The sequence below is a fragment of the Astatotilapia calliptera genome, chromosome 5 (genome assembly GCF_900246225.1).
Source record: "Astatotilapia calliptera chromosome 5, fAstCal1.2, whole genome shotgun sequence".
In the NCBI taxonomy this organism is placed as follows: domain Eukaryota; kingdom Metazoa; phylum Chordata; class Actinopteri; order Cichliformes; family Cichlidae; genus Astatotilapia; species Astatotilapia calliptera.
In genome coordinates, this window is record NC_039306.1 from 3,350,883 (window position 1) to 3,376,320 (window position 25,438).

The window sequence follows — 25,438 nt, forward strand, 5'->3', positions numbered from 1 at the left end:
CGGAAAATTCACCCAACCTAAGTAATTTTATAATATACACACTGTGTGCTTTTGAGTGCACGTGCATGGAAAAGTCAGCAGCTACATGGACAATTCCAGAGGAGTTACTGACACGGTTTCTGGTTCACTGAATAAAAATGTCCACACTGTCAATTTTACCCAAGCGAGAGGAAATCAGCGAGTTCATGAGTGTCGTTGAGCGTTTGATTCATGGCTTTAATAAGCTCCTGCGGTCTTTACACACCTACATTATGCACAGATTCCAGTGTGATCAGATAGCACCGCTCTGCTGTGATAACAGAGATCGTTTCTACTAATAATTCTCTACTTTTTAAAAACGCTCCATCAGGTTTATCCTTAAAAAGCTCTTTATGTAAGAAATTATTCACAGATTTATAACAGCACTTGACTTACTGAGCCTCTCCTTTTAGATGTGCTGGAAACTCTGATGTCATAGTAGGAGGACATTAGAGCTGGTTAGTGTGTGTGCGCTCACTTAAATAAATTTATGGACAGCAATTTATTTATTTATTTATTTTTAAATGGGCAAGTAATAACTGGGATACGCTGACTGTGACTCAGGCTTGTTTAATGCTGTAATGGCTGAAGAAATATGTTGATTTTTAACCAGGTGGTTGTGCAGCTTTATGTCACACAGGCTAAAGGTGTGATGTCATGCTGAGACTTTATTTCCTCATATTAATCATCTAAAGTGATTCAAATCTGTTGTTTACTCCCTTTACTGTTTACGGTCAGAGACACACACACACACACACACACACACACACACACACACACACTTTTCTAGGTGCAGACCAAATAATTACTATAATACATGAAATGTGTCTGCATGACTCCTACAAACTACAGCTGGTGCGCAGCTACACTGCAGAACTCAGAAGGTTCTCATCTACATCAGCGGTCTCCAACCTTTTTTGCGCCACGGACCGGTTTATGCCCGACAATATTTTCAAGGATCGGCCTTTAAGGTGTCGCGGATAAATACAACAAAATAAAACTAGTACCGGTACCGAAAAAAAAGAAGATTTATTCATAACACATGTGAAAAGACCCAGGAAAACAGAGTTAACGATAAAAACGTTAACAAAATAACGCTGAAAACTGATAAAAAACCTGAAAACCATACACTTCACACCTGAGCCTCAACTCTCGCGGCCCGGTACCAAACGACTCACGGACCGGTACCGGTCCGAGGCCCGGGGGTTGGGGACCGCTGATCTACATGACATATGATATATCATCACATTGCCTTACACCCCACCCAGCAATGGGCTAAAATGATTGTTTTTAGCAAATAAACATATCTCATTTCTAACTTTTGTTTTTTCAATGTGAATAAGTATATGCCAATTATTCCACCAACACAGAAAGCAGTACTGCAGCACGGGCATGTATTAGTACTTCTAAATCAATACAGTCACAACATGTTGGAAGATTGTATAGATTTCTATGAAAACTGTTACCAAATGCTGTTTTCCAGTGTAGACGTGATAAACTTGTTGTTTTTCATCCATTTTCAGAATTTTTTGAAAGAACTCTACTAGAGGGAGCAGAAAATAGTTTAAAACTGAATTAATAAAAACTCATTCTCTTAATGTTCTCAAGAAAATATCACTATCTTAGATAAAGGTGTCAGATTCTGATCTGGGTGAGATATGTAAGCTCTTATTGTATTTATTTCCAAGAGCGTCTGCCTCCTTATCACTCAAATGCAACAATGAAGAGGGGAAAAACTTGTTTTTGTCAGAAACAGAAAGGCATCCGGCGATTACCTCCACCTCCACTCAAAGTGTTTTGCTTTCTTTGTAATGGTGACTAATGGCTAACATCGCATCAATAATCTCACTTGGGGCTCCACAGTTTGTTTTCATTCAAGCACAAAATCAATTTAAAGTCTAGTGCCCCCCCTAAAAAGAATTAATGAATGTTCTTCTTCATTTGTGCTGCCGGGTGCCTTCTCTCCCAGATGAAGTTGCCAAGGGCACACACAAAGTCATTGTTTAAGAAAGCTAACCACAGCTACCGACAGCTACCCGCGGGCATGTTGGGAAAAAAACCTCTCCTGATAAGGAATTTTTCAGCATAATGCAGTTCCTCGGAGACCTTTACTCACCTGAGCTGCAGAATGCAACAGGTCTGTATTTAAAACGAGAAATTATAGTAACATTGAATCTTCACACAGTTGTTCTAATTTCCATGAGTGAAGCTTCAGTCTGTTCAAAACCAGCCAGCACTGCACTCGTGGTGTCACAGTTTCACTAAAGTAACATGAAAGCAAACGAAGCATCAGTGAGCCAATTCTAAACAAAGAGGAACAAACACAAAATTAACTACTAATGTTGGCTAACATCGATTAGCTTCCTCCAAACCCAGGTGTTCAACATAAATCCAATGCTCCATGTGTGAGTGGACAGAAGGCTTTTATTGTGAGACATTTGCAGGCATGCAGCTGGATGTAGTGAGGGGGGCAGCCTTTATTTAAAGACTTTTACTTCACTCTTGGTTTTCTATTAGAGGAAACACTTTAATCAGATGACAAAAGGTCAGACCCATAAAAATCAATGAGCTAATGTTACTTTGATCCTAGTTTGTTATCTAGTGCTTGGCATCTCCTGTTTGGTAACTTGAGGAATTATCTGACTGGACAAAGACTTTTTCCAGCTGTGCACCACATTCCTGTAAATGGACATGCTGCTTGCAATGCCATGTGGGAGGAAGTATGTTACAAAGCATTCTTTATGTTTTAGACCTTTACTGTTTAGGACAACGTTGGTCCAACTAGTGGGCAATCTCAGCTCTTACTCTGAAAGTTCAGTCGCTGCTGTAAAGCTACACCTGGACCTTCCTGTCAGGTGTTTCCATACCACCTGGCTCACTGGCTGGCCACTCTTATGGCATGTTTATGGTAATATGTCTCATTTACAAGGTGACGGGGGGGGGAGACACATTTTTAGACATAAGCTGTAATGGCCGCCGTTTTCTTTGTGAGTATTTATTACACGGCGTGCTGCGGGGAAAAGCCTGTTCTAACGTTTGAGTCTAAGGTTTATTTTTTTGCTTCTCAACCGTAAATACTCTGCATCTTTCACGTGATTCCGTTTATTTTGAAAAGTCTCAACAGGATCTTGAGCTTTATTGTGAAAGGTTTATGTGGAAAATAAACAAGCTGACACGCCGTGGTTTTACCGTCGTTGTTGCTAACGACAACGCATAAAAACAGGCCCTTGTCCGTCCGTAGTGTAGTTGTATTAAATATAAGAGAAAGAGAGAACTTTAAGAAATGAATATAGCCACTACAGTGACCATCAGAACCATGAAAAAATATTGTCGTAAACAGTTTATTTTGCGACACCACAAAACAAACGATAGCGTAAAATGAAACGATAGATGTTTTTATATCGTCATCCATATATATCGTTATATCGAACAGCCCTAATTCCCAGTTACTCTCCAAAAAGTTGATTCTGTTCATCTGGACGTAGCGTTTTGTGGGAGGAACGTTTCGTCACTCATCCAAGTGACTTCTTCAGTGGACGTTCCTCCACTCAACTTAAGCTTAAAACAGCAAACTCCCGAAAAACCACAAAGACATGACGAGGGTAAGTGTTAGACTGCGAGTATTTAAATGTGAGGTTTTCAAACATGATTTTTCACTTTCAAAACTTCAGCCGGAGACGAGAAAAACAAAAATCAAACCAAACACTTGATCTGTGCTCCATCTTTTATGCAGCTGTCCATGTTTGAATGTTTTAGAACACCCATTACCCTTACACTTTAACTAAACCACTTTTTTGAGGAGATACTCACACCTAACCTGACCCACACTGTGATCCACATCCAGCTTCTGTGCAACACAGCCTTTTAAATGAGTGAGAGAAACATCAATAATTGATAAAACTGATGACGACACTGGCAGCAAATGAGCAAAACAAGAAGATTTACTTTAAGTATCCCATATTTGGAAAATAATTTTGTTAACAGTTGAAACAACAGTAAAATATAAAGTTTATGCATAATGAAAGTAATATGAAGAGTCAAATGTAGAGATAAAAGTTAATGAATTCTTTTATTTGATCTTTCTCAGCCTGCAGTAAATTTTCTCTCATATTTTTTTGATCAGGAGACACAGGAAACTTATAAAGAGAGCTGAGCGACACAGCAAGAGTCATGACTGGCTTTGTGAGTAATTAATTTGACCAGAGCCGCCGCACCCAGACTCCACACGTCCATCACCTTTAATGAAAAGATTCTTGTGACATTTAGATCTTCCATTTATTTTCTACTTTCTGACAGCAGATGCTGTAGACTGCAGCGGGGGGAAAAAAATGGGGACACTGATCTCTTTTTTCCCCCCTTTACTGGAAGCAACAGCCACCAGAATATTTCATACCAATTGAGCAGCTGATTGAGACATTAAATCTAACCGCTGCACAGACACTGAGCGGCTTGGAGACGCAGCCTGACTGCCCTCAGCTGATGGGGCCTGTACCAAAAAGACAAAAATAAAAGAGTAGAAGAAAAGCATTCTGCCATTACCGTTTGTCACCCACTGACAAGCCCATTATTCTGTCCTCTCTGCTCTGCCACTGATCTGCTTTGCTGTCTGCTGGGTCTTTTCTGACCAATTACATCATCACTGCAGTCGCATCACTGCAGGAAGTCGACATGGTGGCGTTTACTTTGAATTAAAAAGTATAAATAGTGGCCTGCTTTTTATTTTTGTAGAACTTTGTATAAGTTTAACGGTTTAAAGTAAAAAAAATTGGTTTTATTAGAACTTGGATTTCAAGAAGCTTGCTGGGATGTCGGTTTTAGCTGCGCACCTGGGAGGACACCTCGAGCAGGTGGGCTGGTGACATTCACAGGTTATTTTAAGCGACTTTATTTCCTGGATTCTATGCATTTAAAAACAAAACAAAACAACTGTCTATTGCTCATCCTGGGCCGTTTGATCTCAGTAAATCAGATAACAGGGTGTGGCAAGGTCTCACTATGGGTTCACCCAAAACCTTGGCTGAGAGTGACTCGTTAGGTAGAGGATCAATAGGGGTCCATGACCCTATTGGGGACACTCCCAATCTGGGACTCTCCACCAGACGCTCTCAGTACTGAAGAAACTTCTCGGATGAAACGTCTTCAAGAAACTTTTTTCTTAGACTACGATGATCTGGATGACTGAGAACCTTCACAGACAACCCAAAGTTCTGTCTGCCTGTGTCCCTTTTCTTTGGGGAAGTGACTCGCCAGTTCAGAACCAGTAAACTTAATAACCTCAGACAAGTTTATGCTCAAGTTTGAAACTTTTTGCATATCTAAAACAGATCACATTAGGGTTGTGCAAATGGATGATGATTACGGGGACTGATAAAGGTCAGAGCGATCACCAAAAGCTCATTACTCAAATACTGTTTTCCTATTCCATCCATATGAAATTCATATTAGCCTACAGACAATATGCTTTTCTGCAGTTTCATGCCATCAAGTCTGAGCATGCACAACAGTTAACAGAAGCTTTTGATTAGGAGAAGAAACCAGCACCACAAACACCTGCTGGCGTAGCCGGCGATCCGTATGGACATATGTCACATATATCCATGTTTTGGGGTGTTGGATCATTAGAATTAACAGCTAAGGCTGCAGTCTTTAACCTACAAGTTTAGGAAAATACAGTTTCAATTTAAAGCCAAGGAAGTGCGTTCTACGACTTTGCACAACAAAATTAAACTTTAATAACACAAAGAGCTGTGAGAGATGAGCAGGTTTAAAAAGCTCTTCTGTCTTTTTAACGAGGATCCGTAAAGAGAAGGTGGAGGAAAATGCACTGCCCTGCTCATTTTAAGAGTACAGAGTTTACTGTGTGATGGCTGTGAGTTGCTATATTAGAAAATGTTAGCGACATTAGAGAACACTGTCACAGCTCAGAGTTAGAAAACTCTATTTAAATAATTTAATGGCGCAGACTACATCCACTTCAGATGACAAATGGAAAGCCTGAATCGGTCTCAGATCACACTGCCAGCCACTCTGCATGTTTGCATGAGAGAGACAGAGGGAAAGAGACCAATGTCAGAACTTGCCACATGTTCCCATTTTGTGTCTCTGCGTTATGGTCGAAGAGCACAGACTACATCTTTATAGCTTCATACTTGTCTCATTAAGAAATATCAAAGGAGATTAAGGTTACTTTCTGACATAAAATCAGAGCCTGTGGTTAGAATATTAGTTGCAATTAATGCGTTGCACTTGCATGCTTCCTCCAACCAGCTAATTTAAAGTCAACATCATCTCTGCCTGTACTGTAGTGCAGACTTGGGAGGAATTTATTGAAATGTCTGTCAACTAAATCTACTTCGAATATCGATGGTCCTGCAAAGAGCTCCTAAAACAGGGAGGTTTTATGTGTACAGATGTGGCCATAATCACCACTTACAAGATGAGTGCCAGGGATTAATGCACTAATTCAGTATCTGATCACATCTGAAACACAATCTCCTCTGAAATAATGTCTCCTCCTGCTCCTCAAGTTACCATGTGAATAATGGACAGAAAAGTGTCTCTGCAGAACAATAAAACGGCTCAGTGAATCTCACCTTTGGCTTTATCATTTTATCTCAATATTATACAATTTGTGTGACCTTTGTCCACCAAACTCCTCTTCTGGGTCAGATTTTGTCAAGTTATTGATTAGATTTTTTATTGATTAGCATTCAAATATCTCAGTGAAGACAGAACAAAGATCTACCACAAAGCAAGAAAGCATGAGACAAGGCTAATCAAAAGGTATTGGCTGAAGCGTTTGCTTATTACGCCAACCCTTTTAACAAAAGATCTTTTTGCATGCAGCTCCTCAGGGCTCGAAGCAAAGACTAAAACAAAGCAAAAACAAAACAAACAAACAAACAAGAAAAAAAACAAACAAAAAAAACCAAAACTTTCCATCACACAAGTAACTACATCAAAGCAAAAGAACCAAGAGTTTTGGTTTTTTTGCTCTTTTCATTCTTGATTTATATATTTTTCTAATACTCTATTTTTAAACATGTTTTTAAACAAGGAAAATGAACTCCACCTTTTTAAATCACTGTCATAACTATTCCACAGATTAACTCCTCTAACAGAAACACATCTCTGCTTTATATTTGTCCTTATCTTGTTTTTTTTTTAAAGAAATCTGTTCCCCTTAAGTCATATTGACTCTCTCTGACTTTGAACAGCTTCTGAGTACTGGGGCAAAGCAAGTTATTTTGTGCTTTATAATTATCTGTGCCATTTTATATTCAACTAAATCATAAAATTTCAGGGTATTCAGATTAATAAACAAAATGTTAGTTGGTTCTATATAGTTTGATTGGTTTATAATTCTTATAGCTCTTTTTTGTAACTTGAAAATATGAAGAGTGTTCGTTTTATATGCATTAGCCCATATCTCCAGACAGTAAGTCATATATGGAAGCAACAGAGTACAATAAAGTGTGTATAATGATTTTTTGTTCAGGACATGCTTTGTTTTATAGAGAATATCGATGGTTTTTGACATTTTTGTTTTCACATGGTTTATATGAGACTTCCAACTCAGCTTATCATCAATTATCACGCCAAGAAATTTATTTTCGTACACTCTTTCAATTTCAATTCCATTAACCCTTATTTTAGATACATTTTTCATTTGTCTAGTGCCAAAAATAATCATTTTGTTTTCTTTATATTTAATGATAACTTATTTACATCAAACCAGTTTTTTAATATATTTAACTCCTTTTCCGCTGTAGTCAGAAGCTGTTCTAGGTTTTTACCTGAGCAATACAGAGTGGTATCATCAGCAAACAATATACATATTAACAGTTTGGAAACACTAGATATGTCATTTATATATAATATAAATAATTTAGGGCCCAGCACAGAGCCCTGAGGAACACAAGTTACCTTCAACTGCTTAGATTTTACATTATTGAATTCGACATATTGATATCTTTCATCCAGGTAACTTTTCATCCACTTGTATGCTAACCCTCTTATGCCATATCCCTCTAGTTTATTCATTAATATAGATCAATTGTATCAAACACCCTTTTTAAGTCTATAAAAACACCAACAGTATATTCCTTATTATCTATAGCATTAGATATCCCTTCTACAAGTTCCATCACTGCCATCGAAGTGGACCTTTTCACTCTAAAGCCATATTGGTTATCACTTAGGAGATTATGCTTCTCAATATATTTATTAAGTCTATATTAAGTCGTTATTATTTCTTGACTCTGGAATTTCTTTTGCTAAATTAAAGCCAACATTTACAAAAAAATCATTAAATTCATTTGCAATGTCTTTAGTTTTATCAAGCACAATATCTTTATCTTTTTTAAAATAACCTGGATAATTCTTATTTTTTGAGCCCTTTTTGATTATACTGTTTAATATCCTCCATGTTTCTTGTGTGTTACTTCTACTCCAATAATTTGTGGTAATATTCTTTCTTACTTGTTCTTATAATATTTACTAATCTATTTTTATATAACTTGTACTTTATTTCAGCATCTTTTGTCCTCTGTTTTATGAATCTCTTATATAGATTATTTTTCTTTTTACATGCATCTTCTATCCCCTTTGTGATCCATGGCTTGTTTGATCTGTGATGCTTTCTAGTGATTTTCATTAAAGGACAATGTTTTTCATATAGTGAAATTACAGTTGATAAGAATGCATCATATGCACTATTTGAATCTTCATTTGCAAAAACCTCATTCCAATTGTGTTCCTTTAAGTCCACCTGGAGGGCAGTAATGACTCTTGTTGTTCTATGTCGTATCATATCAAATATTTGATTCTTTTGTTTAGTTTTAATCCCAAAATAATTTTGAAAATTTTAAATTTACGATCTAACTACAAAGTTAGATCGTAAAAATTGCAATATTTCTACCCGTTTATCCATTTAAATGTAGATCTGGCTGAAACTCTACGAGGTTTTCTGTCCCGTACAGTTTTCAGGAGATGAGTTTCTAATCCGGATTCTAGTCAGACACAGTTAAGGGCTAATCACTGCAAATTAAAATTCCTTTTATTTTTCAGTAGCATTAGGGAGGATCAATAACTGATCTAATATCTCATCTTGATCTTCAGGGCCCCTTCAGCATCAGACCACAGTCATTAGCTTGGGACACACACAGGCACCCTCTGAGGAGCACATTAAAGACAAGAGAAAAAGGCACACTCGCGCGCGCGCACACACAAACACACAACTGAAGGACACTGGAGTTGTAATGCAATTATGAATTCGAAATGTTCCAGTGTTAATGCAGTTTAAACCGCTGCCTGTGGAGATCCATACTAACCTGATATCAGGACGTCTGACCGGAGACACACAGTGTGTGTGTGTGTGTGTGTGTGTGTGTGTGTGTGTGTGTGTGTGTGTGTGTGTGTGGCAAGGTTTTTTTGCGCAGTGTACCAGGAGCACGGAGAAAAGTCGTCGTACCATAGGTACGAGAAGTGTGTGTGTGTGTGTGTGTGTGTGTGTGTGTGTGTGTGTGTGTGTGTGTGTGTGTGTGTGTGTGGGGCAAGGTTTTTTTGCGCAGTGTACCAGGAGCACGGAGAAAAGTCGTCGTACCATAGGCACGAGAAAAGTTGTCGTACCATAGGTACGAGAAGTGTGTGTGTGTGTGTGTGTGTGTGTGTGTGTGTGTGTGTGTGTGTGTGATGGAGACTCAATAAATTCACAGTGGCGTTGTGGCAGTGTACGTCTGTACATCTGGTCTCATATGAGAGTGTGGTGTCTTGCATTAACAGTGACTGTGAGCATCAGTGTGTCAGTCCAATAAAGCCTGTTACTCCAAGTCTTCAACAGTTAAGCCCTCAAAGTAATTCAAATTACACCTGAAAGTCGACTTCTGGTGTCATAGTAAACAGCACGTGGTGGACAGCGTTGTTTATGATGAAACAGCCAACCATGCCGTTACTGTGCGGGTCAAATATAGACCGTTTATTTCTGTAACTACGTGTGGTTGGCAGTCAGAGCAGTTCCAGTTTCTTGAGCTTGTGCAAAAATACCAGCAGTAAAAATCTATTTCCCTTTTGAACTTCAGTTAAATTCTCTGCACAAACAGCCCCTCGCTCTTATTCGTCCATCCATTTTCTTCCACCTGGAGGCCAATTTCATTCACACCTATGGACAATTTAGAAACACCAACATGCATGACAGTGGGGGGGGGGGGGGGGGGGGGGGAGTCAGAGTCCCCATGTAGATATACAGGCCCACGGCAGGCCAGGGGATTCAAACCAAAGACCTCCTTGTTGTGAAACGACTGCACACATTAATTCTTGCAAACAGATAATGTTAATTTGGTAGTCGTCTTTGCTCTAGACATGAGCTGAGATGATAGAGATGAGTTGCTGTAAGTGAGTTTGGGCTTTTATAGAGCAGTGAAATGCACAAAATAAAAACTATTAAAGTCATTTAACCTGAGATCCATCAACATTACACTGCCTTTTATTTATTTTCCTGTGGTGGGAGGTCAGAGTCTGGACTGAGATGGCTCACAGACTAGCTTTGGCCTTTGGGTTGTATGTCGCTCATGTGAGTATATCTGAATCTAAAAGGTCTATTTCTCCACAGATGGTGGTTCCAGATTACTTTGGTTTTTTTCTCATCAGGGCACTGGAGAATTGCAAACTGGTCTAGTGAGCACCTGAATGCTGCCGGTTCGTGTCAGTGGTAGTAAATGTGGCCAGCGCTCCCCTGGTTTGAAAGTAACTCTCATTAGATGAAGTGTAGGAGTTGTGATATTTGGCCACGAACCTCCACAGTAGCTTTATTTTCATCAGAGCGTATTCTGGCTGCATATTACTGGAGTCACGCAGAGCTAAAGCAAATATACACTCACGCACACGTCAAGCGTCAGCGTGCTCAGTGTCTCATTGGGGTTAATTCTTTGCGTATAAAAACAAACATAAAACACGCCCACAGACCGCCAGCACTGATCAACTCAGTCCAACTCTTATTGAGAATCTGTTCCAAAGCACCAAATACAGCCAACGCTTCAGCTCCCACACAGTCGACAGACGCCAACAGACCGATGCAGCACCAACACATCCCTGAAAGACACTCCAGCAGGTCTGATCTTATTCATCTTTTTGTTCTAACTCTTTGCCCTCTGGTTTTGTTTCTCTCAGGTGAACTGAGTCTGGTCCCTCAGGTTATGTCAATTAAAGGTTATAGCAAAGCTTTTGGGGGAGCGCACAGGCAATGCTTGAATGGCTTAAGGTTTACTTCAAAGGTAACTGAAACAAAAACATACAGAATCAGTCAAATCAGACAAGAAGAGAAAAATTTGTGATTTTCCCCTAAAAGTTACACATTTACTAAACACGCAGCTTCACATAATTTCGCCTAAACAGATCAATCCAGAGCATCCACATGATTAATGCCCATGCCTCCTCCCACCAGAGGACTGCACAAACAGGAAGCTAATGAATATTCTGAATAGATTGCCGGGAATAAAATATAAATACATTTACCTACATTGACTGGCCCAATAAAACAATAGATATACCTGCCACCACACAGCTGAAGCTGTAATAAAACCTCTCCTGCAGCCACACAACTGGCCGTTGATTGGCTCCCTGGATGCAGAGGTGGGCCAACTGCCAAGAATCGCACTACATAATTCTTCTACTTCTACTCGTGGTTATCTGAGTGCCACGTGTCTCTCATATATTTTCACAGGTTATATAAAAAGACAAGAAATAAAGCAGAACTACATTACCCAGAATCACACGTGACCATACAAAGTGTTAGTGTTCAGGACATCACTGCTGCTAACATCACACACACTGAGCCATTAGAAAAATCACTGGTGTATAAATCAAACATGGAACAAACTCTGCTGTTACTATTCGAGGCCTCTGCTGACACGCATCCCGCCCGAGTTCACCAGCAGCAAGTTCGTGCTTGTAATTTAGGAATTAACGGACACACCCAGAATTAGGAGGAAAGTCACTGTGGTACGGGAGTTCAAGCCTCTGGAGGAAACATCCTCAGTAACACCGACACACACAACACAGTGAACCTGTCGGTTCACAGCTCGGGCACAGTCTGCCCCCTCGTGGACAAATTAAACACTACAGCTGCATCTTTGGATATTATGGCTAAAAAATGACTGCGTTGCACCTGCAGTCATTCCAGCCTTTGAATATTCTGAGCTTTTTGTTTCAATTTCAAGCATTTTGCATGTTCTGCAGAACAATGCATATACCTGAAGGCATTATTAGTTTCATTGTTGGTTCAGTTATAATGTGTGGTATTTGTCTGATAGATATCCCAGTGTCAGTAAACATGCACCAAAGCTCAGGCTTGTTTTCTTTAGTTTTGTAAGTGGCCATTAAAATCTCTGTTTTTATTTCGGTTTTGTTTGCACACGTAGTTCAGCTCACTCAATTCTCTGTCATAATCCCGCTAATGTCTCGATCTTATTATTCTAACCCTGAGTGCATGAAAGAGAGGGATGACGTGACGCTGATCCTGTCTGTTTAAAAATAATGCCAAAGCACGTCATCATCTGGTTCCTCTTACATGTTTTCCAGTAAACTGAGAGCTAATTTATCACTGCATTTATCAGGCACAGCTCCACAAATGTACGAGCACATTTCACTGTAGCTAAAAACACACTGAGGAGTGCAGAGCAAACACTTACCCAATTTAAATATTTAGATTTCAGCACTGAGAAGTCACTCGACTAATCTCCAATTCATTCTGCAGCGAGACAACCAGCTCCTCAAAGCCAAAAATCACAGAGAAGCAACACTACTACACTACTACTATTATACTACTATTATACTACTACTACTACTACTACTACTACTACACTTTGTATAAAGTTAACTTTGATTACGATCAGAGGCCAGAATTTAGTTGATTTTGCAGCCCTCATCGATCACTTCAGCACGCATGTCATGTGTTTAGAGGGACTTACTTTTCATAGTGCCAGCATCTTCGTCATCATCATCGTCCTCGTCATCATTAGAGTTGATGACCATGGTGCCCAGCTGTGACTGCAAGGTTCCCGTGTCATCGTGTTCAATCATTGTTCCTGCGGAGCTTCCAAGAGAACTTCCTAAAGAACCGGCAGCCCGGATGGTTCCTGAGTCACCCGTACCTGCCCGAACCATCGTCCCCTGGTCAACCTCATCTTCATCCTGAAACACAGAGGCAGAGGGCAGCGTGATTTAATGCTCTCCAACGGCAGTTACAATATCCAGAAAGGACATGTTTATAAATATGAGGCTGTGTTTAGCTTTGGAAAGTTAGAAATCAAAAGCTCGTCAAATACAAAAACACTCGTAAGTTAACGTCTTCTTTTGTTGCAGTAACTTAAAAGCTGTAAATGCTATCCTATTGATATTTAAGTTGCTGAGTCTGTACCGAATTCTCATCGTCGTCTGCATCCTGCTCTCTTTGTTCTTCCTCCTGTCTCTTCAGTTTGATCTCCATGGCGTCTGTGATCAAAGCTCTGAGGATGGAATTGGGCTTGGCCGATTTAATAAACGGATGCTGTCGAGGAGAAAGACACGTAACGCACATTAGTTACAATTAGAAATGATCCATGAAAGCTAAAGCATGACCACAATAGCAAATATTACAGCAAATACTACGATTATGTAAAAAATACTACTATAATATGATGTATTAAACTGAAATTCCAGCCAGCAACAAAACAAAATAAAATGAATGGTTAAGTGAAGCTGTCCACTAAAAGACAATATCAAAAAAATAAAGCTCATTAATGTAAAAAAGAAAATATTCAAAAATCAAATCAAAAAAATTTAAAAATTTAAAATAAAAATACATTTGATTTGAAAAAGTTAAAGAGCAGGTCACACAATAAAACAGAAATAAAAATAATAAACAGATTAAAAAATGAGCACATTTTTTTTAATAGTTATTACCTCATTTACATAGTGTGGCTTTAATAATTAAAAATCTAATTTAAAGATATCTAAAGGTTTGAATGTTTTCTGATCACACGGTCATCCACGACACTCGGTCTGTTGTCAGTTACAGGATTGCTTCGTTACCTGTAACAGCTGTGTGGCCGTAGCTCTGTTTTCTGGGTTCTTCACTAAACACTGGCTGACAAAGTCCCGGAAGCCCGGAGACCACAGATCCGGGTTCCGAAAGGTTGGGGGAGGGTTTGTGGGAATCATGAAGATGGCCTGGAAGAGGAAACAGTTCAGCACACTGAAGGCAAAACCAGCTAGCCATCACTGTTCAGCTAAATACAGTAATTTATGTCACACTCCTTCGTTTCCTCTCTTTGTCTTCTCTTACACACACATACAGCTGTTATTATTTACATACTAACATTTTTGGGGCTTACACACACAGTGCAAACACACTTGCACTGCTTTCTGCTAGAGATGTAGAAAGCAGCTGGTATCTGTATTTGTATTTGTTGAGGGGGGAAGTATTTGTACTTGTATTTGTATTCAAGTAAAATTCAAAAAAATTTGCGTTATACTTTTAATTAACGTAATAGAATTAAAGAATACTTGCACTATCCTTTATAATCATTATGGATATGCAATATTAGTTGATGTTTTTCCATAAATCCAGCAATGAACATGTAACAAGGAACGTCATTGAAAAGAAAATAACATAACAGCCATTACCTCATCAGTGGTCAAACCAACAACTGATAAAATACCATTATGAACATTATGAACCCACCACCACCCGTCCTGTTGGAGGAGACTGAACAGACAGCGAAACTGACTTGCAGGGGCAGAACATGGCTGTGATGATGAATTGGTGCTTGTGGGGGGGTTGGCAGACAGTGCCAGGAGAGGATGCTTTAAGTGCATGTGATTACGCATAACAGATGTTGACAGATGTTTGATATGTGTGCCTCTGCTGATCTGACTTTTGCACACATTACATATCACTTTGGTTTCATCTGCAGCACTGACTGAATGCTTCCACACAGAACTTGATCAAGTTGTTTTGGCTGGTGGAGGACCAAGAGGTGGCTCAGCAGCAGCCACACTCTTTTCTATTTTGTTGCCCAAATGCATGTGGGGAGTTTCAGCTAAGTTCATGGGTGACGGGAAGCTATGCTAAGGTTAATTAGGTATAGTAACTTAAACGTATCATATAACTCCCACAAGTGCATACAATTTGACACAACTACACAAGCATCGTTTTAACCTTTTAAACCAAACTTTAATGTTACTCTGTCAACAGCCTATTTTTAAATGACCGAGCTAACAAAGCTACGTAAACAGAGCGAACATGAGTTAAAGTTACCATTGAGAGCACTGACTGCAGTCGTCAGTAATGCAGCGTAATGGAATAATCTCTCAATCTTCGCAAAAGTTATAAACTGTCTCCGGAACCCAGTTAAGGTACAAAGAAATATATTCAACAAAAATAGTGACGCAGTTCAGCCTTTTTTCACTCAGCCGAGCCTCTCTGTCAGTCACCTCTTCCATTCACTCATCCGGTCGTGCACTGCGGTCTCATAAGGAAACTCAGCTTTTTGATATAAAGTTTTTCTTGTTCCCGAATACAAATATTTTTTCAAGTATTTGTTCAAAATAAGTATTCGTAAAAAACACGTGATTTGTGGACTATAACATGATCCGTACCCTCATTGGGTGTATGTCCGCGTAGGGTGGCTTGCCCTCAGCCATTTCTATAGCTGTTATTCCCAGAGACCAGATATCTGCCACACAGTTATATCCGATCTCCTGTATGACTTCTGGAGCCATCCAGAACGGCGTGCCGATGACAGTGTTTCGTTTCGCCATCGTGTCCTGATGAAGGATGGAGAGAAAATAACATAAAGTAAAGCATAGAAGGTTAAAGCTTCTACAACATTCAAAGGGCAGATAGCATCTTTATTCAGCTACTGGTGTTTAATTGTGTTTTCTTTCTATATTAAACCAGATATAACAAAACATTTAAAACACATCAAACATACATCATATGCATTTACAGTAGCAGATTGATTTCTCTTACTGTGAGCTGTCCAGCAACTCCAAAGTCGGCCAGTTTGGCCTGACCCTCCGAGTTCAGCAGGATGTTGCCTGCTTTGATGTCTCTGTGGATCTTCCTCATGAAGTGAAGATACTCCAGACCTTTCAGAGTGGACTGAAGGATGGTGACTATCTCCTCTTCTTTGAGCTACAAGGCAAACGCAAGTAACATTAATTAGATTCATGTATGCAAAGCAATGTTCAAACAAGACGTAGCACTGATGTGGAGGAGGCACATCTAAATATTCTTAAACTGAAACCGTAGAGATGCATCAGACTAACATTCATTTATCGAAAACCTTGAAGTCGTGCAGAAGCCTTACACACACGCTGTGCTCCATGCAAACTACATGTGAGTGAGTGTGTGCGTGTGTGTCTGGGTGTTACATTACCGTCTTGTTACGTATTCGGATGATATCCGATACGGACCCAGCGCCACAATATTCCATGACGATCCACAGGTCTGTGTTTTTGAAGTAGCTGCCATAGTAGCGCACCACGTGGGGACTGAACACAGGGACATGGGTGAGTCAGACCACATTCATCCATTTATTTCAGGATGTTTGAGATTCAATGTGTTGCTTTTATGCTCAGTCAGGCTACGATTCTCTCCCTGATGAAACTTATTTCCTAAAGTTGAGCTCAACATTAGCAGGAGACCTTATGTGACCTTATGAAACGGCCAGCTCACGTCTGAGTTGTGGTGCAATCACACAGGGGTGAAGTGAATTTACAGACATCTGTGGTTAGTTTCAGAGTGTTTGTTCAAGTTTAGTTATTATTGTTTCAAAGTGTTTAGTGTTGTGCTAACTCACAATGGACTAAAACTACCACAGAACCTCTGAGGTTGATGAAATATTGTAATAGTTATTTTGTTACTACATGTAATACTTTACTGATCTCACTATTTTTCTAGTGGAAATCACAGTTTGTATTATCTGCAGATCAGCAGACAGAGTGCAGTAGTACAGCATCCCCAGGCCTTGATGAGGTTTGTGAGTCAAAGTGAAAGTGTCGCTCACGTTTGAAGAACACTCTGGAACTGCTGGTACTTTGTCTATTTATAGCTGCTGCAGCAATGAATGAAAAACCTCAGTAAACACTTTTATATGACAGACTCTGCAGGTCTGGTACACTTCCCAGTGAGAAACAGACCATAATAATGTGTTTCCCCTGGAGAATTATATAACAGTCAGTTGGTGTGGAGGTGGGGCTGTCACCTTATGGGAAAGCCCCCCCAGAAAAACTTAATGAAACTTTCTAAATGTTTCCGCAGAGGCTGAAATCACTTACTGTAAATGTTTCGAGTATCTGCTTCACTGCTTTTCAGCAATTTAACCAAACATCTACGCCCACACTTCTCTTACGGGGGACTTTTTTTAATCCAGTTTGAGGTCGTGTGTAATTACAGGGCGGAAGGACGTGTGCAAAAGATGAGCGGCAAAACGCTGACCACACAAAACACCAAGTCACACCAGTGATGCTCTTACTGCCTTTGGGTTTTTCTTATGTTTCATGGCACGGATCGAGTTCAGTAACGCATGTACCTGTTACACTGCTGCATGATGGAGATCTCCTTGATGATCTCTTGCAGATCAGACTCCACAGGAACTTGTTTGATGGCTACGATCTCCCCAGTTTCTTTATAATGAGCCTTAAATACGCAGCCGTAAGACCTGCAGGAACACAAAGAGAGGCTTAACATGTTCTTTCGGCTGTTAATGACTGAGATCAATGAGCAGATAGTTGTTATCTCCAAGTTTAACCAAACAGTATCGAGCCACACCCAAGAGTTGGTGAGGCTGCTCGATTATAACAGAATTTAAATGATTTTCATTAACTTAAACACAGACAGTTACTGAACTTATAAACTTCATTTTAACAGATTACATTTACTGAAAAAGGAGAGAAGCCTTTTTCTTTTTCAGTCTAAGGGATGCTCGCCTGTCCGTGCTGGCCTTTACAGCAGGATGTGTGAAGGTGCACAAAGCAGTAAAAAAGCAGAAGCTGTGAGCTCAGGTGCCTCGGAGGACCTGCATGACGGCCAGCAGGTGGGCAACAGCGGCCCTATATAAGTCATAATGTCCGAGTTCCCAGTCGGGTTTTTAAAAATGGAACGATCCCTCAAGTTGGATTTCCAACTCGGAAAGTCAGAGGAGCCCCACGAATCCTGAGTTAAGGATCCAACAGTGGATGGAAAATAGTCAAAGCTAATCTGTGCTTTATTAATATTGATCTGTGAATAGCTGTAACGTGCTAAGAAGCAACAAATCCTCTTTTTCCTGCTTTTCCAACCGTATTACTGGAACTCACTCAGCTCTGAGGTGAAAGACGCTGAGCGATCTAGAGACAAACGCACCTGTTAACGATCTTTCCACAGGTCTTCCTTCAGAAACCTTGTAACTTTTTCTTTCCCTAGATAAACTCTTTCTTTCAGTCATCTTGTACTGCGCTTAACTAGACAGCAAGTGAAAAGCACGCCTCTGTATAGGAGAGCGGTGGGCTTCATTTCTAACATTGGAAAAATATGAGAGGGTTGTAGCAAAACTGAATAGAAACTGTGAACCTTTTATCCTGATTATTTTGTTTTCACAATCGCTGGAAACCAAAATTCAAGTAACCGTCTAAGAAGAGGTCCTTCTTCTCTTTCTCCACTGAAAATAGCCCTCGGGGGGGTTCCCACACTTAAAGGTGTGGCCTCCCAAAAACTGTCTGCGAGTTCCTGCAGTGGAAAGACTTCACAGACACATTAATTAGTGACTGATGTCAATAGTAAACATCAGTGTACTATTCAATTTATTTCATTACTTTCCCACCAACAGTTTTTCTCACTTTGACAGATGAAGCAAGAGTGAGAAAAAGCTGTGATATGAGCATGAAAGAAAACGGGTATGAAAAAAATAGTTTCATTAAAGCCAGCGTTACTAATAAGACGTCTTTATTGCAAAAGTCGAGCAGCACCGAATGACTTTGATTAATTGCAGGATCATTAAGAAATGTCTGGAATCAGCTATGACGCGTGCAGGCGAGGAGTCAATCAACCGCTCGGAACAGGAAGCACATTGCCTCTTCATATCCTGTTTCTCAATGTTGACAGGCAACAGAGGAGGGCGGAGCCTGAAGTCTGACAGGAACAGAGATGAAATGAAGCAGAAACAAGGACAGAGATACGGAGAGGACCAGGATGACTAACACAGTCCAGGATGACACATAAATACAGGCAAAGTGAAACTTTGCTCCTGTCAGGACCGAGGTGAGCCTCAGACTGTACGGCTACATGACTCACCCTTCACCCAGCTTCTCCAGGACATCAAAGACTTCCTCTGGCTGCTTGGTGAGACTGTCCTCGCTCAGCTTCTTCAGCTGTCTGCAGTGACAGAAAGAACAATTTTCAGGATTTTTGTTCGTGGTTTTTGGTTATTTGTCTCATCATTTGCAGCACACGATCACAGCTTTTGTACACTACATGCCTCTAAAGCACTTTAGGACAACTCCTGCTGACCTAAACTGACACTCTGGCACTTTCACATTAAAAAAATATTGCAGAGCGTGCCAGTAATTAACACCTGAAAGTAAAAAAAAAACAAAAAAACAATTGTAAACGCATTAATTTGGTGCAGGGTCTTTATTATTATTATTTTTTGTTCCATTTTCCACCCTCAAGATAAAAAAATGTTAAAAGCTTAACATTTCAAGGCCAACATTTTATGCAGTAATGAAAACAGTAAATACATTTTTTTCCTTCCAACAAAAGCATGTGTGTAATCTGAGAGAAGACTTTATTACTGAATTCAGCCTTCTTCTGAGTGCTGATCACGTTCATTCTCTCCTGAAACATTAAAATATCTCCACAACCTTTGAACTGAAGAGACAAAAATATCTCTACGCAAACAAAAATAGATGCAACATGTCCCAGATGCAGCTTGTGATGAGATATTTTTTTAGGATAACTGAAGGTCCTCTGCTCACAAGTCCATGGGAATAAAATAAAAATGCAATACTATGTTATAATAGCATTACTTCTACAGTTAGGCTAAGTAATGCTAATATAAGATAAGATAACCTTTATTAGTCCCACACGTGGGAAATTTGTTTTGTCACAGCAGGAAGTGGACAGTGCAAAAGTTATGAGGCAAAAATTAGAATACAATAAGAATAAATACAGTACACAGCTGTACAGAATAGAATAAAATACTATATACAGTAGAATAAAATAAAATAAATATACAATAAGATAAAAATAGAATACAAATACAAATACTATATACAACTGAGTAAAAATACAACGATGACAGAAAGGATTATTGCACTTAGTATTATTGCATATGTATGGATGTGTGTGCTTGATCAGTTAAAGTCTTTATTATGGAGTCTGACAGCAGTGGGGAGGAAAGACCTGCGAAATCTCTCCGTCCCACACCGTGGGTGCCGCAGTCTCCCACTGAAGGAGCTGCTCAGTACTGTCACAGTCTGCTGCATGGGGTGGGAGATGTTGTCCATCAGGGATGACAGCTTAGCCGCCGTTCTCCTGTCACTCACCACCTCCACTGGGTCCAGAGGGCATCCTAGAACAGAGCTGGCCCTTCGGATCAGCCTGTTCAGTCTCTTCCTGTCCCCAGCAGAGATGCTGCCGCCCCAGCAGACCACACCATAAAAGATAGCAGAAGCCACAACAGAGTCATAGAATTTCTTCAGGAGTGGGCCCTCCACCCCAAACGACCTGAGTCTCCGCAGCAGGTACAGCCTGCTCTGCCCTTTCCTGTAGAGGGCGTCTGAGTTATGAGTCCAGTCCAGTCTGTTGTTCAGATGAACACCAAGGTACCTGTAGCTGTCCACAGCCTATGATCACGATATTATAAAGGGAACACCCAGACATGCAAGCTTTAGTATGAAATGTGGTCACTTAAATTTTTTTTTAAATTGGCATTAATTTACAAAAACAGGGTCACTTTGAACTCCTGCTGATAAGCAGATGAATACACCTACATATTAGGGGTGCAACGATACTCGTATTGATATTGAACTGTTCGATACAGTGCTTTCATTTCGGTACACATATGTATCGAACAATACAAAATTATTTATTTATTTTATCAACTTTTCTTCTGACGATGCTGTCTGTGTTGAGAGCTCAGTGGATCTGCGTTCGACTACTCCGCCTAGGCTGCACTGTCGAGCGCAGATCCACTGAGCGCAGCGCAAGCTAGCAAGACAGAAGCTAAGCTCGTTGCAACATGGCAAATTGAACCTCCCCCACCCTCATTCAGATCTGGCCTTTGGAACTATTTTGGTTTTCATGTGAGGTATGACCCTGAAGGTAAGCGCGTCATGGACTAAAGTAAAACAGTATGTTGGATGTGCCACGCAATGCTCAATTACATGGGTGGGAGCTAGTGCATAAGCACAGTTAGCTCGTTAAGGTGTTGATGCCGTCCAGCCCCATACACGGGGCGATCGTGCGGTAGCTCGTTAACGGAGATTTGTTGTGGCGTTAACGTCATTTCAGATTAACGCTGACAGCACTAGAGGGAACACAACGAATATGACTGCACATTTACACCGACATCATCCTAGTGCAAAGACAAGTGGAAGCAGAAAAACAACAAGCACGCATGCTACAAACTTTAATATGTTTAATATGCTGCTGAGAATATAGCCCAGAAGAAGCGTATAGTATAGCTTTTATTTTGGAAAGAGCCATTTCTCTGTAATAAAGATGAGTGATTCCTCAATCAGATAGATTTTTTTTTACTACTTTGTTGTTTCAACAACATTAAATTTAAAAACTGTACTTCTGAGTTAAAATATATATTTATAACTTAAATAAATGACAAATTAAACATTTTTTTGTATCGACAAAATACCGTGAATTTTGTGTATTGTTGCACCCCCAATCAATCAATCCTCTCTCTCTCTCTCTCTCTCTCTCTCTCCACAATTTATACTTTATATACAACAAAGTAGATTACTGATGTTCAACGAGCCTGAGGAGTGACTATCTTGTTTGACCTGATATAATTATGACAAAGAGTCTTTGTTACTCTAAGATTATAGATTTTCTAGTTATTTGTGGAGACATGAAAAGTTTATTTCTAGATTGTTAAGAGGCAATTAAACAGATCAAGTTCTGTAACAAGTTACTTTTTCTACAAGTACTTAGTACAGTAAGGGAAGTGTAAAAGACTCTTGAACAGGTCGGTTCTTTTTATTAATATTATTAGAAAAAAAAGCACAAAATAGTGGAGCAACATCGGTTAGCAGTAGATCGTTTTCGACTCAGAATCTTGTCTATTAACTAGAAGCTGTTGGGAATGTTATGATTTAAGTAATAATGATGGCCTTGACTCCGAGACTCTGAATCACAGCAGCTGTAAAACAGAGTGGCAGCTTCTGCTTGGGCAAATAAACTATGATTACTTTACTGCTGAGTAATAACAGGGAAAAAACTGTAGCTGGCTGCTGTGCTGAGACTTCAAGCGTATACCTGAACTTACCTGGACTGTATTTACACTTCTGTGAGAGAATTTAAATCCAACTCAGTGAGAGCAGGTCTCATTTATTCTAAAAACAACTGACCAAAGATCCAGCCGAGTCATATCCTGAATAATCTGCTGCCTCCTCTCTCGTTGTATTTGACTTGTGTTTGTCTAAATTTTGTGTTCTGAGTATGTGGATTAGTATTTATAGTATTTAATGATTATTATTGACGTCTGAGGGACACTGCAAAGCCAAAGCAATAAATGCTGTGTGTTGTTCCAGGGTCATACTGCATGCTTATCTCTGTAGAAATAAACATTCAAGTATAAATAAATAATTAATAATAAATAACACTAGTAGGGGTTAGTGCAGTTTGAGCCTCTTAGCGACTCTAAACAAAAAGGTTTATCTTATTTCTTTAGCCACAAATAACACTGACCGATTTCAAACGCTCGGCCCAACACAGCACTCAGATATGAACACATGAGGACTATTTCCATTTTAATCTGCTCTAGTTTGAATTGTGAGGCCTGATATTACAAATGGTGACTGTTATTGCATCTACAGAGTAAACAGAGATGTGTTTTATTGCACTTTTTATAAGTGTGCATTCATCAGTGGGATTACACAAAAACCTGACCGACAAACTTTATGCAAAGATAAGGACGTGTGACGTGTGACCAGAAGAAGTCTGGAGCAGATCAGAAGTGTGAAAATGATTTTTATGGTCTGAGCTCAAAAAACATCATACAAGATTTTTTTTATAAGAATAAAATCCAAAAACAAAACAGCAGAGATGGCAGAGAAGTCTTTACAACACAGAGAACATCTCTTTAAGAACATACTGAACGCTGAGAGCCGGTCTTTCTCTTGGTGTCTCAGGCAGCCTGATTTGTGAGTCTGTGCCTCTCTAAAGCCAGCAAACCACATTTTCTACCTCACACTGCCCAGCACAGCTCAGTAAGCCAAGCTGTCCAGTGTATCAGCGTCAAGCCACAAAAGAGAGAGTGAGAGCAAATCATTGAGATGCTAATCTACCACAGCAGCCCATGATCTGCTTTTCAAGTGAACTTCTAAAAACGCATGTGTGGATCTGCTGAGGCCAAAAGACCTGGACTCCTGTTCCTAAATTTAAAATCTTTTAACCTAAAATCTCCTTTCCTTGTATATGCTTCAAGTATGTCTATTTTTCCTCTAGAAATTCAGTCACAGTCCGACTGATCAGACTGATTTGTTCACTACCAACGTCTGCTTATAATATTCTTCCATATTTATTAAAACACTGAGAAAGAAAACCTTGTGTTTACATTTTTTTAAAGCGGCTGGCAAGCAGCTGTGATGGTGATTAATGAAAACTTTCACACACGAGTGAAAGTTTTATCCCAAGTATCCCACAAATAAGAGGATGCTAACAAATACCAGCAGACATTACATATTAATAACATGAATAACAGACACCGTTAAAAACAATGAGAACGTTTTTTTATTAAAACTCAACGTGTATCAGATTGATCAAAGCAATGTTAAACAGGGGTGAATGTATTTGGCCCAAATGTTCCCTCTAATCTGTCAGCCACAACTCCGTCACACGTCTGCCTCGTGTGTGCCAGATGTCAAATGTGTGTTTTGACATTTAGACCACATGTGGCCGACCCGCTGCTCGGTGGAAGTCACATACAGCCTGTCTCCTGTCATTTGGGGCCACGTCAGGCTCAGGCAGATATTTGCTGGTATTCTTACTGAGACTGCCGGTTGAAAAATTTTTACATTTCGCCCAACCCTGGAGTCTACTCTGTATATTCAGTAAGTATATGTATTAATATACATATACTTAAGTATAAAATATCGTACCCATCAGTAACATTACTGGACAGTGTTAATTTAAAAGCATAACACTAATATTTGTGTCTAAAAAGTGCTACGTTTCTTTTAAAGACCCTTTTTAAAGTCTACCCGAAACTAGACACACACAGTAGGACCTGCTTCCCCAACTATATTTGATGAGCATTAAAAACATGGTGCCAGGTCTTTTTAAGCATAGGAATGAAACAGGACTGTAGCTTTTTACATCTACATGGACCAGTATTGTTCCAATCATTACTTATAAAATCTATTTCCTCTGCTCAGTTTATCAAGACACCACATATTTTCAAAAGCGCTCCGACGTTTTCGGAGACGTCTGTTACCCACTAGCTCGATAGCTAGCAGAGGGCAAGGCTCACTAGAGCCGTGAGAACACCGGACTCCCGGCAGATCGTTTTCAAACCCACTGCCATCTTTCGCTACTCAGGTTAAATATATATAAGTCACTTAGATAACTTTAAAATGTTGTTGTTTGGCTTTTTTTTTTAGTATTTTATTTGTTCCTGAGTAAATCGGTTTGGCTGAGATTAAAGTTATAGTTTTTACACAGCTGAATAAACGTCAAGCAGACAGCTGATTATCAGAAGTGTGAGATGCTCGAGAATTTACTCCAGTGTCCTGTTATATTTTAGATAGCAAGGAGTTTATTAAACTTCACCGAAACAATCTGCAGATTTCATAAAAATTTAATAAACTATCATCTTGTCTTTATTTTTAGTTAGCACAGACCTGAAACACTTAAAGCTGTAAGCTAATGATAGTTATATAAGAGCAGATCAGATGCTGCTGGTGCAATAAGCTGTACGTCCAATGGATGATGATCTGATTAGTCGACTAATCGCAAAAATAATCGGTGACTAGTCGACTATCAAAATAATTGTTTGTGGTAGCCCTAGTAACGATATATATCACGATATATTCTTTTCTTCTGTATAACGTATTTTCCACACTATAAGGCGCACTTAAAATCCTTTAATTTTCTCAAAAATCGAGAGTGTGCCTTATGTATGAATTCTGGTTGTGCTTACTGACCTCTAACCAATTTGGGGGTGCA

General features: G+C 39.6%; 1 protein-coding gene across 2 annotated transcripts in view; it reads right to left on the reverse strand.

The window, feature by feature from the left end:
* The window catches only part of LOC113021863 (serine/threonine-protein kinase 4-like), a 42,075-nt gene that overhangs the window by 12,114 nt on the left and 4,523 nt on the right, over nt 1-25,438 (reverse strand). For both annotated transcript variants that reach the window (XM_026166673.1, XM_026166674.1), the window contains exons 2-9: nt 19,331-19,411; nt 17,592-17,720; nt 16,437-16,551; nt 16,028-16,192; nt 15,655-15,822; nt 14,086-14,223; nt 13,433-13,561; nt 12,984-13,206 (exon numbers count right to left, since the gene is read on the reverse strand). In XM_026166673.1, the coding sequence (XP_026022458.1) occupies nt 12,984-13,206; nt 13,433-13,561; nt 14,086-14,223; nt 15,655-15,822; nt 16,028-16,192; nt 16,437-16,551; nt 17,592-17,720; nt 19,331-19,411 (1,148 nt within the window). The remainder of the gene's footprint in view (nt 1-12,983; nt 13,207-13,432; nt 13,562-14,085; nt 14,224-15,654; nt 15,823-16,027; nt 16,193-16,436; nt 16,552-17,591; nt 17,721-19,330; nt 19,412-25,438) is intronic.